General features: G+C 42.6%; 1 protein-coding gene across 1 annotated transcript in view; it reads right to left on the bottom strand.

Annotated features, from left to right (window-relative positions):
- Positions 1 to 18,156, bottom strand: part of LOC137369779 (piezo-type mechanosensitive ion channel component 2-like) — a 1,207,705-nt gene that overhangs the window by 114,593 nt on the left and 1,074,956 nt on the right. The window contains exons 39-41 of the mRNA XM_068031235.1: positions 7,867 to 8,025; positions 5,400 to 5,702; positions 5,061 to 5,319 (exon numbers count right to left, since the gene is read on the bottom strand). Coding sequence (XP_067887336.1) covers positions 5,061 to 5,319; positions 5,400 to 5,702; positions 7,867 to 8,025 — 721 coding nt within the window. The remainder of the gene's footprint in view (positions 1 to 5,060; positions 5,320 to 5,399; positions 5,703 to 7,866; positions 8,026 to 18,156) is intronic.

Genomic DNA, 18,156 nt, shown 5'->3' with positions numbered 1-18,156 from the left:
GGAGGTGGGGTTTCTGGTGCCAGGCCGGAACTCCAACTCTGCATTCTTTCTGATCTCCAGAGTGATCCTCCAGTCTTTGGGGGTCAAAGTTTAAGGAGGCAGGATCCCCATCCCTTTAAACACTTAGTGGGAATGGGGATCCCGCCCTCAAGAGCTGTCGGCCAGTCACAGGGCCGGCAGCTCAGCAGTATCGGCAGCGCCACAGGGAGTGGTGGCCACTGTCAGTACTACAAAGGCCTCAGACCCAGGCCCAACGCTGGAACTCTGGATAAGAGGTAGGTGAGGTGAGGTCACCGGAGCCAGTCCAGAAGGTCGCGGCGAGGGGGTGGTGGGAGGTCGGCATTATGTCCAGGGGGAGGGGGGTTCCGGGGGTACATTTGTTCCCAGTGGGGGTCCTCCGTGGGCACAAATTGCCCACAAAGGAGGGACACCCCAATCCCCCAAGCCTTCAGGGAGAGCACTTTGTTTTCAAAGATGTCTTCCCCGTGCATTGAAAGCTCCCCCTCCCGCTGTTGGTAAGATCCCAGCGGCAGCAGGAAGATGCCCTTATTTGGCTTCTGGGCAGGAAGACTGTCATCAGCCCATCCCGCCCCTGCGAGAATTGCAACAGGATTCCCGGCATCGGGTTCCATGGTGGGCGATTCTGCCCGATTCTCTGGCCCCCTGTGCCACAAAACCCGCTGTCGGGATGAGCACAAAATCCGGCCCAAAGTGTGGTGAATAAAGTTGGTGAGCTACAAGCAGAAATTGTGTGGGAATATGATGCAGTGACAATAATGGAAACATGGCTTAAAAATGGTGAGGACTGGCCACTTAATATTCCAGGATACAAAGTGTTCAGAAAAGATAGGGAAGGGAAAAATGGAGGTGGGGTGGCAGTACTGATTAGGGAAGACATTGTAGGGTTGGAAAAGGAGGATGCCATCGAGTGGGAAGGACAGAATCCATTTGGTTAGACTTGAGAAGCAAAAAGGGTCTGATCATGCTAATGGGGGTATTCTGTAGGCCTCCAAATACAGAGAGAGATTTGAACAAGGTCGAAAGGCAAAGGAACCAACAAAAGGGTTCCTTGGATGATGAGGCAGACAGAGAATATGATGAAAGAAAAATAGGGTGCATGAGTTATATCAGGTGAATTCTTCAAGTGAGAGCCAGATCAAATATAATAAGTTGAGAGAGAAGTGAAGAGGAAAATAAGACTGGCAAAGAGAGAATATGAGAATAGAATGGCAGTTAACATAAAAAGGAACCCAAAAAACCTCCACTGGCATGCAAATAGTATGCATACGAACATACGAACTAGGAGCAGGAGTAGGCCATTCGGCCCCATGAGCCTGCTCCGCCATTCCATAAGTTCATGGCTGATCTGTTTGTGGACTCAACTCCACTTTCCTGACTACCCCTGATACCCTTTGACTCCCTTGTTTGTCAAGAATCTGTCGACCTCTGCCTTAAAAACATTCAATGACCCTGTCTCCACCGCTCTCTGGGGAAGAGAGTTCCACAAACTCATGACCTTCTGAGGGAAAAAAATTTCTCCTCATCCTAAATGGGAGACCCTTTATTTTCAAACTGTGCCCCTAGATTTAGTCTCTCCCACAAGGGCTAACATCCTTTCCATATCCACCCTGTCAAGTCCCCTCAGGATCTTATATGTTTCAATCAAATCAGCTCTCATCCTTCTCAACTCCAATGAATACAGACACAACCTGTCCAGGTCATAAGAGGCAGGGTGGGGCTGATTAGGGACAAAGAGGGTGATATATGCTTAGAGGTTCAGGGTAAGGCTAGAATACTTAATGAGCATTTTGCACTGGTGTTTACGAAGGAAGTGGATGCTGACAAAATATCAGTAGAAGCGGAGATGGTTGAGGTAACAGATGGGGTGAAAATTCATAGAAAGGATGTACTGGAAAGATTGGTTATGCTTAGAGTGGTCCAGATGGCTTGCACCCCAAGTTGCTAAAGGAAATTGAAGTGGAGATAGCAGAAGGGCTTGCCATAATCTTCCAATCTTCCCTAAGTACATGGGACGGGCGAGGGGATTAGAGAGTGGCAAAGATGACACCCTTATTCAAGAAACGGTATAAGGACATTCCTAGTAACTACAGGCAAGTCGGTTTAACATCAGTGATGGGTAAGGTTTTAAAAACAATAATCATGGAAAGAAAACAACCAGGACTTGGAGAGGTTTGAGTTATTAAATGAGAGCAAGCAGGGATTTGTAAAAGACAGATCATGTCTGCATAATCTAATTGACGTTTTTGATGAAGTAACAGAGAAGTTTGATGAAGGGAAAACAATGGATGTTGTCTATATGGATTTTAAGAAAGAGTTTGACAAAGTACCACATAAAAGGCTGGACAACAAAATTGAGGCTCATAGAATAGGTAAGTTAGTATCAGCTTGGATAAAAAAAAATTGGCTTAAGTACAGAAAACAATGAATTGTGGTAAATGGTTGTTTTTAAGACTGGAGGATGGTAGACAGTGGTGTTCCCCAAGGCTCATTGCTCAGACCCTGGTTTTTTTGATATATCTACAAAAGTAATATTTAAAATTTTTCTAATGATACCAAACTTGGAGGTGTGGCAGTGAGGATGATACCAATTGACTGCAACAGGACATAGATAGGCTCACAGAACAGGCAGACAAGTAGCAGATGGAAGTTAATACAGAAATGTGTGAGGTGATGCATCTTGGCAGAAGGGATAGGGAGAGGCAATATAGACTAAATGGCACAATCCTAAGGAGTATACAGGGGCACAGGCACCTGGGGGTTCATGTGCATAGATCGTTGAAGGTGGCAGGACATATTGAGAGAGTAGTTAGAAAAACATATCAGATTTTGGGTTTCATGGGTGCGGTGCGTGAACAGGACTTGGTGCAAGTTAGGATACGGGCAGCGCCAGTTATCTTAACATCTGTCTGAGGGAAAATGTTAGAAGCTATTATTAAAGATGTTATAGCAGGGTACTTAGAAAAATTCAAGGTAATCAGGCAGAGACACCATGGTTTTGTGAAAGGGAAATCATGTTTAACCAATTTATTGGAGTTCTTTGAGGGAGTTACATGTGCTGTGGATAAAGGAGAACTGGTGGATGCACTGTACCTGGATTTCCAGAAGGCATTTGATAAGGTACCACATCAAAGGTTATTGTGGAAAAGAAAAGTTCATAGTGTAGGGGGCAACATATTGGCATGGACAGAAGATTGGCTAGCTAACAGGAAACAGTAGGAATAAATGGATCTTTTTCTGGTGGCAAGATGTAATGAGAGGGGGGCTGCAAGGATCAGTGCTGGGGCCTCAACATTTTACAATTTATATAAATTACTTGGATGGACGGACCAAAGATATGGTAGCTAAATTTGCTGATGACACAAAGATAGGTCGGAAAGTAAGTTGTGAAGAGGACGTAAGTAGGCTACAAAGGGATATAGATAGTTTAAGAGAGTGGGCAAAGAACTGACAAATGCAGTATAATGTGGGAAAATGTGAAATTGTCCATTTTGGCAGGAAGAATAAAAAGGAAGCATATTATCTAAATGGTGAGAGATTGCAGAGCTCCGAGATGCATGAATCGCAAAAGGTTAGTATGCAGGTTCAGCAAGTAATTAGGAAGGCTAATAGAATGTTATCATTTATTGCAAGGGGAATTGGATGCAAAAGTAGGGAGGTTATGCTTCAGTTATACAGGGCATTGGTGAGACCACATCTGGAGTACTGTGTACAGTATTGGTCTCCTTATTTAAGGAAGGATGTAAATGTGTTGGAAGCAGTTCAGAGAAGGCTTACTAGACTAATACCTGGAATGGTCTTATGAGGAAAGGTTGGACAGGCTAGGCTTGTATCTGCTGGAGTTTAGAAGAGTAAGAGGTGACTTGATTGAAACATGTAAGATCCTGAGAGGTCTTGACAGAGTGAATGTGGAAAGGATGTTTCCCCTTGTGGAAGATTCTAGAACTAGGGGTCACTATTTAAAAATAAGGGGTTGCCCATTTAAGGCAGAGATGAGAAGAAATTTTTGCCCTCAGAGGGTTGAGAGTCTTTGGAACTCTCTTCCTCAAAAGGCAGTAGAAGGAAAGTCTTTAAATATTTTTAAGACAGAGGTTGATAGATTCTTGATAAGCAAAGGGGTGAAAGGTTATTGGTGGTAGGCAGGAATATGGAGTTGAGGTTACAATCAGATCAACCATGATCTTATTGAATGGTGCAGCAGGCTCGAGGGCTGAGTGGCTTACTCCTGCTCCTAATTTGTATGTTCGTATGAATGAACCCTTACAAAGGGTGGAAGATGGGAGGCCGGTCAGCACAGCATTTGAATAGTCGAGTCTAAAAGCATCAAAGACATAGATGAGGCCATAGAATTTTCAGGGTCTTAAGTAGAAGATAGAAATAGCTCTTTCATTTTGAAGAAACTTTCACACCCTTAAGGTATCAAAAATTACAACCAATGGATTTACATTTGAAGTGTAAACATTTATATTTATGTAGGAAAACACAGCAGTAAGGTCCCACAAACTGCAAATAAAACAATAGCTTTACCTCCAGCAATGCATTCACACGTAGCTTCAGCCTAAATTATGTATTACATTTATGGGGTGTGGCTTGAACCTATAAATTGCGTATCAGAGGCAAAAGTACGACCAAATGAGCCACAATTATACATTTAGGAACACCACATACACTGTAACTGTATTCTCATCTCCTAAAGTATTTGAGCTTTTCTCAATTCCCTCTCTACCCCAAGCCTGCCCCCGCCCAGCCCCACTCCCCACCACCCCCCCGCCCTCCGCCCAGCCCCACATATACCATAGAGCTTTAATTTGATAATTCAAGTGCTTTGTAAAGAACTGGTATTATACTTTTTTAAATTCTTTCATGGAATGTGGGCATCGCTGGCAAGGCTAGCATTTGTTACCCATCCCTAATTGCCCTGGATTTTCCTATTCCAGTGATATCGAACAGGCAAATTTCCTACAGTTCCGTCAGTATTGTAAAACTATGTTTAGCCACAATAATAGTAAATTAAGTCACACAATCCAAAAAATTCTACATACCTCAGTGTACACAATGGCTGTCATCCAGAAGCGTTTGCTTGGCCTGGGCACAGATAGCATAGCCCAGAGGAAGATGAGGATAGGAAGTACCAGGGTAATCATTGAAGCTGAAACCATGTGGTTCAATATAATGACAAAGAAACACAACATTTCCGAACGAGCTACCAAGGTATTATACAGAGCAAAGAACAGAAGTAGAGCTCGAGGCTGGGCTTTGTAGAATTTTTCTGACTCTTCTAACTCTTCATCATAAAACATTCTGAAATGTAAGACATTGGTATCACATTACAGATGTATGCTGGCTCAATAAAAAAAAATGTATTTGAAATTTCACCTTACTTGTTAAGAAGCAGTTCACTTGCTGTTAGTTCATGGCTTAGGTTCGGAAAGATAGCATCTTCCAATATGTCCATTTTGCTATCTGGGGTAAGTGCCATGAGGTGTTTTTCACCAGCTGAATCTGAGCTAAAGGATAGGCGATCAAGGCTAACAGCTTTGCTATACGAAGGGGGAACTTCCTCAGTCATTGTATCGGTTATGCATACAGGCATTGTTGCTTCTTCATCCTGCTCATCTTCTACTTCTTCAATTGTATCCGTAGTTCCTTGACGTGAATACAACATTGTGCATTGTGTTGGTTCACTAAGAAAAAAAATGATCACTTTTATAAGATTCAGTTTGTAGCCGATCATTCCTCCTTTCAAAGCGATTTTCAATTTTAATCTTTTCCCATTCAAAAGTTTTGAACATTTCCATTATTATTTAAGCAACAAGTCACAACAGATTTTGATAGCTTTGAGTAGGAAAAGATTCACTGTTTCTTTGGCACCAGATTCATGTGCATATTCATGTTCATATTCATCCCACATGCCAAGATTGCTTACATATTTACACATGGACCCATGCTAGTGTGTCAAATGGCACTGTTTTGATTAAAATGAGGAAATATAATGAAACCTGTGTATAGTCAAAAAGATAAAGACAATATTGCACATATATCATTTTATCTATTTTGTATTGCACTCTATTCTTCAGAACTGAACGTTTTTAAAAATTCTTTTGTTTGCAGCCTTTTCCCAAGTGGCAATAATTCATTGTAAGGTACAATTTCTCTGGAATCGGTAACCCTCTGGTACCATGCCAAAGTGGCCATTCTTGACATGTAATTTTAGGTATTAAGTGTTAACAGGTTACTTGACAATGAAAGGCATCACTGTGGGTCCAATTCTGTTCTCACCAAACATGCAAACACTTTCCAGCTGGCAGCAAGCAGAAGAAGTTGCTGTTGCTGATTTTCTCCTTTCTTAAGGCACTACAAACAACTGTAGCATCTCCGCCATTGACTAATTCAGCACAGGTAAGAGACAGAATTTTGGACCTTCCTTATTTGCACCCCTTAGTATTGCACCAATAAGTGCACATTACCTACTCAAATAATGAAAGGCGAAGTTCTTTCTCCCTCCCTAAAAATTGTATCTATTTTATCATTGCACAAAATAATTGAAAAGATTTTTTTATTTTATGACCAAACATAAATCAGCCCCAAAGACGTGCCTGAAAGTCCCTATGCTACAAATTCTGGTTCAGCTGTTCAAGTGTGGATTCAAACAGGAGTCCTTATAGAACACAGCCATTATTGGCACTGTTGAAGAAGAATGCTATTGTAAGGTGTTAAAAATTCATCTTATTCTGATTCTCCAAAATATTGATAATTGAGGGTCTTTGGAGGTTAGTTATTGGAATCATGCGTGTTCTTACACCAACTAAGATGTTGCAGCAATCTAAATCAACACATAATTGAAAGGAGCAGCATTTAAAATGGCCAGAAACGATACCCTTGTTTCAAATATTCTGACAAATATTCTTTATTCAACATTTTCCAGTATATTTATTGAACCCCAAATGTCTGCTGGTACAAATTCATGGTCCAAAATGTAGACAAGTGGTGAAATGCTATATTCATAATGAAGTTTTGTTAGACCATACTTGGAGTTACAGTGTGTAGTTCTAGTCTTCATACTATGTAAAGGATATTGAAACATTGGAGAAATTGGAGATAAAAGGATTCACAAAGATGTTACCAGAATTGGAAGGATACAACGATCAGGCTGGTACACTTTTCTCTGGAAAAGAGAAGATTGAGAGGTGACCTGATAGAGTTCTTTAAAATGACAAAACGGTTTGATAGAGTGGATGTGGAGAAATTGCTTCCACTTGTGGGGAGTCCAGAACAAGGGGCTACAAATATAAGACAGTCAATAGCTCATCAAATAACAAATGTAAAATAAATTCTTCATGTAAGGATGTGGAACTCACTGCTAAATGTAGTGGTTGAGACACTTGGCATTGACGCATTTAAGGGGAGTCTTGATGTATACTTGAGATAGAAGGGAATTGAGCGATATGGGGCAGGGTGGGAAGAGATAGTTAGAGTAGGAGGGGGCTTGTGTGGTGTATGAACACCGACATAGATCAGTTGGGCCGAATCTTGACTGTGTAATTCTATGCAATTCTAAGTGTAGTCTGAAGGTAGCACACAAGGAAAAGTCTGTGCAGATCTGAATGACGATGTGGCTTTTGGCACATTAGTTCAGCATCATTGGGATTAACCATTTTCTAACATTAACTTTATCACATCCAGGATCAGGTAGCTTGTAGTGTTGATACATTTTGCAAAGTAGAAACCTGCATTTAAAAGTTGGAATCATGCCCGAACACATTATACAAACATATATATAATATTAAATAAGCATATGTTATAAATATTAGATTAATTATTGAAATTAAGCATGCATGAATAAGGCACCTTGACACTATACTGCAACTTTCAACCGATGAGGAGGACATATCAACGCTGTACATTTTACGAAGCCTAGGTCGAGCACGCTCACTTGTTTTAGGAATATCATCTATATCATCTAGAGTTGACTGCCGTGAGTACAGCATGGTAGCTTCAGTGTAGCAGCTAGCAGTACAAAAAGTTAAAATGACACAGAACATAGCAATTAGACAAAAGTGCACAAAAACAGCTACATGCACAAAAGATCTAAAAAAAAGACAGAATCTCCAAGATTCTGTAGGTGTGCACATTTTCCTCTGTGACAATTTGTAAGGGAAAAGGTACACATGAACAAAATAAGTGGCATGCCAGTAGAAAGCCTAAAAGATTGCTCACTTTGTTTACCATTGATCTGAACGGTCCTATCCCTACAAGTACGGGTTTAATAAACATGGGCAATAAATGGGCCGAAGGGCCTGTTCCTGTGTTGTATGACTCTAAATGAGACTAACAGCTGATATTTGCTTGTTAAAGTCATTAATGGGAAACACAGCTTCCCTCAATTGTACAGTCAAATCAAAAAGCGTGTTTTATTTCTGGCCAAGACTAGCAATACTGAACTAAATGCTTTGGAGAGGGTGCAGAGGAGGTTCACCAGGATGTTGCCTGGTATGGAGGGCGCTAGCTATGAAGAGAGGTTGAGTAGATTAGGATTATTTTCATTAGAAAGACGGAGGTTGAGGGGGGACCTGATTGAGGTGTACAAAATCATGAGAGGTATAGATAGGGTGGATAGCAAGAAGCTTTTTCCCCCAGAGTGGGGGATTCAATTACAAGGGGACACGAGTTCAAAGTGAAAGGGGAAAAGTTTAGGGGGGATATGCGTGGAAAGTTCTTTACGCAGAGGGTGGTGAGTGCCTGGAACGCATTGCCAGTGGAAGTGGTAGACGCGGGCACGATAGCGTCTTTTAAGATGTATCTAGACAGATACATGAATGGGCAGGAAGTAAAGAGATACAGACCCTTAGAAAATAGGCGACAGGTTTAGATAGAGGATTTGGATCGGCGTAGGCTTGGAGGGCTGAAGGGCCTGTTCCTGTGCTGTAATTTTCTTTGTTCTTTGTTCTTAAATGAGCAGGCAAATTTCAAAGAATCAACAAAATGAGAGCAGTGAATAACATCGAACCAATTGACTTTCACTGATCACCTATTCTCAACCACGATCCAAAACCTGAAACAATAATTAGACCATTTACCGCTGGCTTCTATTTTCTACAGTAAAAAAAGGAAATAAAATTTAACTCTAGAGAGATGAAAAATTGCAGTGTACAATAAACAGCTCTGGATAAATATATATATACTTTTAGAAAAGTGTAGAAAAAATGTGTACCCACACACATCTTATTAAAACTGTATCACTGTCCAATATAAATGGAATATCATGCTTTTTAATTAATAAAAGTGCAATTTGTATCATATGGAGATAAATAAAGTCATCTATGTTCTTCTCTGTTTAGAAGGAGAGATGCAGAATCTGAAAAGAAATGGCGATGCAGCATCTATCTGTAAAGAAATTTATTATAGAACAATATAAGCATTAGGTAAATGCGAATGCCACAAGAATATAGATGATGGATTAGAATCAAAAATGACATTGATAGAATTAAATTTAACAAAGTGTACCCTTGGTATTAGAAATAAATTGCAATTTTTTCTAAAATAAAATGATTGCCATAAGGAATATTTTAAAATAAATTTCCCTAGGCTGCACCTTATTGGAGGGGCCTCATAGGCAGATGGTAACTTATTTGAAAATTGTGGGTGTATTGTCTGTGATTTTACATTAATGAATGGAAGATGGTGGGCAATTTACTTGTGATTATCCCATAAGCAGCCTCCTGCATGCAAGGGCAAACTGGTAGACTGGGGTCATGTAACATTCCACCTGAAGTATTAAATAAAAATATTGTTTCTCCAATCATATTTCTGTTACATTGGCTCCTCGCGGAAGCCTCTCAAATAACTTCAAAACAAAATGGAGAAAAACCCATTAAAATTTATGGACTGGATTTTGTGGTTGGCAGTGAAGAAACAACTTTCATAGCTGACCTCTAAGCAAGCTACTCATAAAGATCTAGCAATCGCTGTGGCATGGATTTCCTCTTTCTGATGTCAATTTGAATCTGCCACCAGGTTAAGGGAATCTCCAGGCATCCAGCAGCAGTGATGTTATCAAGCAGGGTAAGCAGCCAATTGCATTGAAGTATTCTCACAGTCAGCAAGCCAGAAAGTAAAAACCACTGAATCCCTTCCTTTTTAATTTAAAATTTCCACAGATCATGAAATAAATGATTCGCACATACACATGATTAAGGTAGAAGTAAAAATATTGCAAACTGTTAAAAAAAAGTTAAAAAAAATATGTAGACTTTCTTATTATAATGCAAAGTATGGGGCTGGATTTTACATCGAGCGGACGGGAGCTGGCCACCGATGTAAAAGTCAGTTGCAAACCCGCTTCCACCTAGTCTGGGAATCCGTCCCATATTTTACGGGTCCCCGGGCTTTAACTGTTCCAGGGCAGGACTTCAACCCACTTGAGGGAGTAATTCCGCCTCATTGAGCTGCCGGCCAATCAATCATCGGGCCGGCAGCTCTTAGTCCCAGCAGCACCACCAGGAGCGGTGGCCACTGTTGGGACTGCAGCCCAGCCGAGGACATGGAGCCAGGACATTAGATAAGTTTGGTTTGCCTCACCGGGGGTAATCAGTCAGGCCCCGCGAGGCCAGGGTAGTTGTTTCGGGGGAAAGGGGGGGCATCTTGTGTCCTGGGGTGGTTGGGGAAGTGGGGGTGGCCCTCAATCGGGCACCGGGTGCCCGATTGTTAGGGGCCCCCTCCACAGTGCGCTGAGAGGCCGCCAAGTTTCACCGGGCAGCCTTTCACGCCTCCAGGATGCCCGCTTGCCATGGGTAAAATTCCCATTGAGGCAGGCGAAGGCCCTTAAGTGGCTGTTAAGTGGCCACTTAAGTGCCTTGATTGGCCTCGGGTGGGCGGCCCATTTTCCCCCCACCCCCTGCCCTACGTAAAGTGGGGCGGAGGCGGGAGCATCAGGAAGGCCTCCCGGAGCCTCCCGTTCAATTTTATGCCACCCCCCCCCCACCCGCCACTATCCGGCTCACTGGGGTGGCGTTAAGTTCCAGCCATGACATTCAACAAATATACAATTACCCTTTCAGGACTAGTGACTTTGTTCAGCAGTAATTATGAACTTAAGGCAGTGTTAAAAATCCAGTTACACCACATTCAACAACATGTAACTTTTCCACGGGTTTTTACAGTGAAACTAAAAGCCTAAGAGTGGAATTTATCATCAATTCAATGATTTCTAATTGATGGCATTCAGGGGGACCCTCAACAGCATATCCTCTGAAGAATCATGGAATCACTAACAGCAACTTCTAGATTTCTGCATGTAACTGCAGATGAGTTGGCTCTAGATGTTACTGTAAGTTTCAGAGATGGCCGTCGTTGACAGTTTTCCATCATTAATGTAGCAAAATCTGGGCCAATAATTTTAGGTCAATTGTGACATACTGATTCTGATGAAAGGTCATCGAACCTTTCCTAGTCACCCCACAAATCCAAAAAGGACAAAGGATGGGAAGATGATAGGAGCCCAAGCAGTCCTGGGAAAGAAAGAAAAGCAGGACCCACAAGGGGCCCTCCTCCAGCCAAAAAGGAAGGTGCTGTAAGTAGGAGTGAGACCTGTATGCTTCCCTTGTAATAAACCAGATCACCGGAGAGCTGACTGCTGGAAACTATGGGGAAAGCCTGTATGGTTAATCAGGGCACACCTGCTCAGTGCAGCAGAAGGGATCCTGACCGAAAGCACAGCAGAACAAGCCGTGGCTTTAACTGCAGCAATCGTAAGACCCAGAAAACGTACTGCCGTGGGTGCAGGAAAATTTAATAGGATTCCTGAAGGTTATCAGAATTCTGTGTCTAAAGGGAGAGTAACCACATACCCCCTGAGTGGGGCAAGCAAGCTCATAGTAATCCTCAGGCAGCCAGGGGCCACCAGATGCCTTTTACTGGGAAAAGGCATGACCTTTCCCCCAGAGAGTGCAGTAAATACCAGAATGGTGGTAAATGGTATTGGAGGGCAGTGTATGCCTGTTCCTTTGCACTTGGAGTGCAACCTAGGTTCAGGACCAGTGACCATAGGGATTGTCCCTAGTTTGCCTGTGGATGGAGTTGACCTGCTCCTAGGTAATGATCTGGTGGGGGCGAAGGTGGTAGCTTCCCCAGTAGTGAAAGAGAGACCACAGGGTAGTGACAGGAGACAGTCCCCTGAAGTTCCCCTGAATGTGTAGTGAATCAGGCCATGACCAAACCAGCTCCCCCAGAGGAGACTGAATTGGCACTGCAGGCAGATGACCATGAGGTTTGTCTGTCTGAAACTTTCTTTGGAAAATTAGAGGACCCAGGATCTTCCCTAGCTGCAGCTCAGTGAGCTGACCCAGTACTGAGAGAGTTAGCACAGGCTGCCCAGACTGAAACTGAAGCAGATGGAGTCCCTGATTGCTATTATTTAAAGAATGAGGTACAGATGAGGAAGTGGAATTCTTTTCACAGACCAGAGGACAAAGAGTGGACAGTTGTTCACCAGTTAATGGTGCCGCAGAGGTACCAGGGAGAAATATTAAGAATGGCCCATGAGATTACAGTTGCTGTACATGTTGGTATATGAACCAAAGCCAGCATAAGGCAGCAGTTTGACCGGCCAAAACTCCACAAAGATGTGGTGGAGTACCGTAGGAGTTGCCACATGTGCCAGGTTGAGGGAAAACTCCAATCTGTAGTGAAATCTGCACCCCTAATCCCTATATCGGCTTTTGGGAAATTCTTCAGCAGAGGGCTGGTGAATTGTAAGGGACCACTGCCAAGAACAAAAGGGGACAGACAGGCACAGGGCTGACAAAAAGTGAGAGAGGAAAGGGGAAAAAGGAACAAAGAGGCCAGGTTAAAGGAAGTCCAGGAGGATTCCCAAATGAAAACCCCTATTGTCTGGTCAGCCAACCCCAAAATGTTTGGAAAATTAGACCCCACATCCTATGTAAATGCAGACACCAGAAGCACCCCGCCAGAGTTGCTAACAGCATTTACAGAAACCTGCAAGGAAAAAGAAAGTCCTCAAAAGGGTAGAGAAACTTTGAGGGTGATGCCTCTTCTAGTCAAAGTGTCGCAAGGAAGTGCAGTAGAATCTGGACAAATACCTATAAGCAGGCGTGTCCCAGAGGACAAAGGGAAAAGCAGCAAAAATCCACCCCCCAGTCAGGAGAAAAGGGAACCAACAACCCCCTAAAGTGAAAAGCACTTGCATGACTCATCAGGGCACTGAAAGTGAGATCAGAATGGATCCACCCACTGCCGACTCCCATGATCAGAACTCCAAACCAGGGATAATTAAATCTAACCCTCCCCCTTCAGACATCAACAGAAACAAAGGTACCCTAGACCGTCATGAAAATGCGCAAACCTCTCCAAAAATCACATGTTTATTGTGATGCTCATTCCCAACATATTTCAGGCTCACAGTGAAGAAACTTTAAACCTCTTGGGCAACACATAACTATCTCAGACCCACCTCAAGTAAAAGGGGCAGTTTAAAGCAGCACTGCTACAAAGGAAAGACAGGCTGTACCAATTTTAAGATTTCTGAATGAATTAGAGAAATGCATATATGTCTTCCTGTACATTCGCTTCTTTTTATTTGATAATGAAGTGCTCCCCCTAATGTCACATTTCATTTGGCCGGATGTGGTGGTGTGACAAAAACCACACCCGTCAAATGGAAACATACTAATTTTGTCATACGGAACACTATTTGAGTTGTTACTGGACCTTGACCATAACTTGTTTAAAAAGACCAGAGGATTGAGTGGCTGGAAACATGGCTGCACATTTGTATTCTGAAAGACAGTTGCCGAGACAGACAATGGAAGTACTCCCGGATTCAATTAGCCAGATGGGTTTTGTCAATAGTGATGATCAAGAAACATTGAGAGTCATTGAATGTGTAAGAGCCAGCATTCCACTCACCATCCACCTACCCCACCACCCCGAACTGAGCATGTTTAGTAAGCTTGGAAGAATCAACAAACCTCACAGGCAAGGCTGTTTCAAACAAAGAGCTAGTCACATGACTAACCTGCTAGCCAACGTGGGATTAATTGAATTGTGCTCACGTAAAGTTTTAAGGCAGAATGCTTTTTGAAGACCAAAGAGAAGCAAGGCCTCTATCTCTCTCTCTCTCACACGCAAAGTTCCAGGGACTCACAGAAGTAAGGGAAGCCTCAAGACAGAAGACCCTGCAGCCTTCTGGTACCAGCAAAACAAGTTTGAAAGTGTGCACTGGGCCCCAACGAGAACTGCAAGATTTAACTTCCATCAAAGACTTTACATGCAACTCAAAATCGGTAACCGAATTCCATCTACTACTTCAAACCCTGCCCCCCCCACCCCCCCGACTAATTCTTTCTGCTCCTCTGTATCTATTTGTATGTGCGTTTATCGCGTATGCATGCCAGTGTGGTCGCATCACGTATTCTTAGTAGTTTAACGTAGTTAGAATTTTAAGGTTAATAAACTTACATCTTTCTTGTTTAAATCTGAGAAAACCTGTCTGGTTGATTTTTTTACAATAACTATTAGAGAGCAGTAAGCAAGGACTCACTGAGGGGAAGCTAAAAACAGTGTGTTTTAAAAGTTAAACCCTGTTCATAGAATCATAGAAAGTTTAAGGCACAGAAACAGGCCACTTGGCCCATTGTGTCTGTGCTGGCCAAAAAATGATCCACCCATTCTAATCCCACCTTCCAGCATTTAGTCGGTAGCCCTGCAGATTACGGCATTTCTGGTGCATATCCAGACTCTTTTTGAATGAGCTGAGGGTCTCTGCCTCAACTACCCTTTCAGGCAGTGAGTTCCAGACCCCCACCACCCTGTGGGTGAAAACGTTTTTCCTCATCTCCCCTCTATTTTTTCTACCAATCACTTTAATCTATGCCCCCTAGTCACTGACCTCTGTGCTAAGGTGATTAGATCCTCAACTCCACTCTATCCAGGCCTCTCAAAATTTTGTACATTTCAATCAGATCTCCCTCAGCTTACTCTGTTCCAAGGAAAACAACCCCAGTTGCTTGCCATTTCAACACACTCCCCTGCTCTCATGCCCACATATCTGTCCTGGGCTTGCTGCAGTTTTTCTGTGAACATCAATGCAAGCTCAAGGAACAGCATCTCATTTACCGATTAGGCACAATACCGGCTGCTGGACTGAACATTGAGTTCAATAATTTCAGAGCATGACAGCCCCCCCTTTTTTATATTCAGTTATTTTTTTTATTTTTTATTTTTATTTTATTTTATTTTATTTTAGTTTGTTTCATCATTCATTTTTCTTATCATGTGTCTGCCCACTGTTTTTTTCATGTTTGTGCTTTGGGCCAGGGCTGTTCATTTTTCTGTCCGTTAACACCCTCTCTGCACTGACACTTTGTCTTTCGACACACCATTAACATGCCGTTTGCCTTTGCTCCATGACCTTCTGGTTAGTTATTCTTTGTGACCCTGTCCTGTCAACACCTTGCCTTTTGTTATCTCTTGCCCTAACCCTGCTTTATGTGCTTAAAACCTATTACATTTCTAATCTTTGCCAGTTCTGACGAAGGGTCACTGACCTGAAACGTTAACTCTGCTTCTCTCTCCACAGATGCTGCCAGACCTGCTGAGTATTTCCAGCATTTCTTGTTTTTATCCCACTCTATCCAATCTTTCCTCATAGCTGTATTTTTCCATTGCTGGCAACATCCTTGTAAATCTCCTCTGTATCCTCTCTAGTGCAATTACATCCTTTCTGTAATGAGATGACCAGAACTGCACACAGTACTCAAGTTGTGGCCTAACCAATGAGTTATACAGTTCCAGCATAACCTCCCTGCTCTTATATTCTATACCTCAGTTAATAAAGGAAAGGATTCCATATGCCTGCTTAACCACCTTATCAACCTGTCCTGCTAACTTCATGGATCTTTGGACTTTCACTCCAAGATCCCTCACTTCCTCTACACTTCTCAATATTTTCCCATTTATCGTGTATTCCTTTGCCTTGTTTGACCTCCCCAAATGCATCATTTGGCACTTCTCCAAGTTGAATTCCATTTGCCACTTTTCTTCCCATCTGACCAGACTATCAATATCTTCCTGCAACCTACAGCTACCCTCCTCGCTATCTACCACACGACCAATCTTTGTGTCATCTACAAACTTCTTGATCATGCCCCCTACATTTCCATCCAAATAATTAATATATACCTCAAAAAGCAGGGGACCCAGTACTGAGCCCTGCGGAACACCACTGGAAACAGCCCTCCAGTCGCTAAAACAGCTATCAACAATTGCCCTTTGTTTCCTGTCACTGAGCAAATTTTGTATCCGCCTTGCTGCATTTCCCTGGATCGCATGGGATTTTATTTTTGTAACTAGTCTGCCATGTGGGACCTTACCAAAAGCCTTGCTAAAATCCATGTAAACCACATCAAACACACTACCCTCATCTATCTTCCTTGTTACTTCTTCGAAAAATTCGATCAAGTTGGTTAAACAAGATCTTCCCTTAACAAATCCATGCTGACAATCCTTGATTAACCTATGCCTTTCTACGTGACAGTTTATCCTGTTTCTCAGAATAGATTCCAATAATTTGCCCACTACTGAGGTTAGTTTGACTGATCTGTAATTATTCACCCTATCCTTCGCTCCCTTCTTAAACAGAGGTACAACGTGAGCAGTTCTCCAATCCTCTGGCACCATACCTGTATCCAGTGAGGACTGGAAAATGATGGTCAAACCTTCTGCTATTTCTTCTATTGCTTTTGTTAATAGCCTAGGGTACATTTCATCTGGCCCTGGTGATTTATTAACTTTCAAGGATGCACATCCCATTAATATTTCCTCGCTCCCTATGTTTATCACATTCAATACAGCCAAACCAGGAAAGGCCAAGAGGGGAGCCCCTAGACTCCTTTCTCACCTGATCATAACAAACTGAAACATTAACTCTGTTTCTCTCTGCACAGATGCTGCCAGACCTGCTGAGTATTTCCAGCATTTTCTGTTTTTATTTTGATTTTCAGCACCCGCAGTATTTTGCACTTATGTTGGATTTCTGCCTGGGTTGTCCGAGTTGAATTTTATTAAATTATAATCTTTCTGTACTTCTGGACTGTGTGTGGAAGGTGTTAATTTCATGCCATCCAAGGCTTCTTTATGGCGGGGGGTGGGGAGTGAGTAGTTTCAGTAACTCAACCATAAATTTAATTACAAAATCACTATTTGCTAATGCAAAATGCAGCAGCTGTGAACAATGGAAAACCCAAGGGTCACTTAGGTTAAAAGCAAAATACTGCAGATGCTGGAAATCTGAAACAAAACAAAAAAGTGCTGGAAATACTCAGCAGGTCTGGCAGCATCTGTGGAGAGAGAAGCAAAGTTAAAATTTCAGGTCTGTGACCTCTCTTCAGAACTGGCAAAGGTTTGAAAAGAATTAGGTTTAAAGCAAGTGAACGATGACGGGAGTCGGGGACAGAACAAAGAGGAAGGTGTTTGATAGGGCAGAGGGAGATTAAATAACAAGGCTGTCCCGGGACAAAGGCAAAGCGTGTATTAATGCTTGTGGTGAAAGACAAAGCATTAGTCTAGAGACAGTGTTAATTGTGGAATAATGGGCAGCTCTAACTACATGAAAAGCAGACACATGGTTACAAAATAAAATATGAAAAAAAGGCCAGTCATGCTCTGAAGTTATTGAACGCAACGTTCAGTCCGCAAGGCTGGAGAGTGCCTAATCGAAAGATCAGGTGCTGCCCCTCGAGCTTGCGTTGATGTTCACTGGAACACTGGAGCAGGCCAAAGACAGAAATGCTGGCATGAGAGCAGGGGAGAGTCTTGAAATGGCAAGCAACTGGAAGCTCGGGGTCATGCTTTCGGACTGAGTGGAGGTGTTCAACAAAGCAGTCACCCAATCTGCATTTGGGTAAAGAATCACGGAGGAGATCTTTCCTCTACAGCTTCCAACCTCATTGTCCCACAACCCCGGACAGCCTGCTTCTACCTCCTTCCCAAAATCCACAAACAGGACTGTCCTGACAGACCCATCGTTTCAGCCTATTCTTGCCCCACTGAACTTATTTCTTCCTATCTTGACTCTATCTTTCCTCCACTGGTCCAGTCTCTTCCCACCTACACCAGTGACTC

Source organism: Heterodontus francisci, chromosome 5 (assembly GCF_036365525.1).
Source record: "Heterodontus francisci isolate sHetFra1 chromosome 5, sHetFra1.hap1, whole genome shotgun sequence".
Classification (NCBI taxonomy): Eukaryota; Metazoa; Chordata; class Chondrichthyes; order Heterodontiformes; family Heterodontidae; genus Heterodontus; species Heterodontus francisci.
Note: the sequence above shows the minus strand (reverse complement) of the source record. Positions and strands in the feature narration are given on the sequence as shown.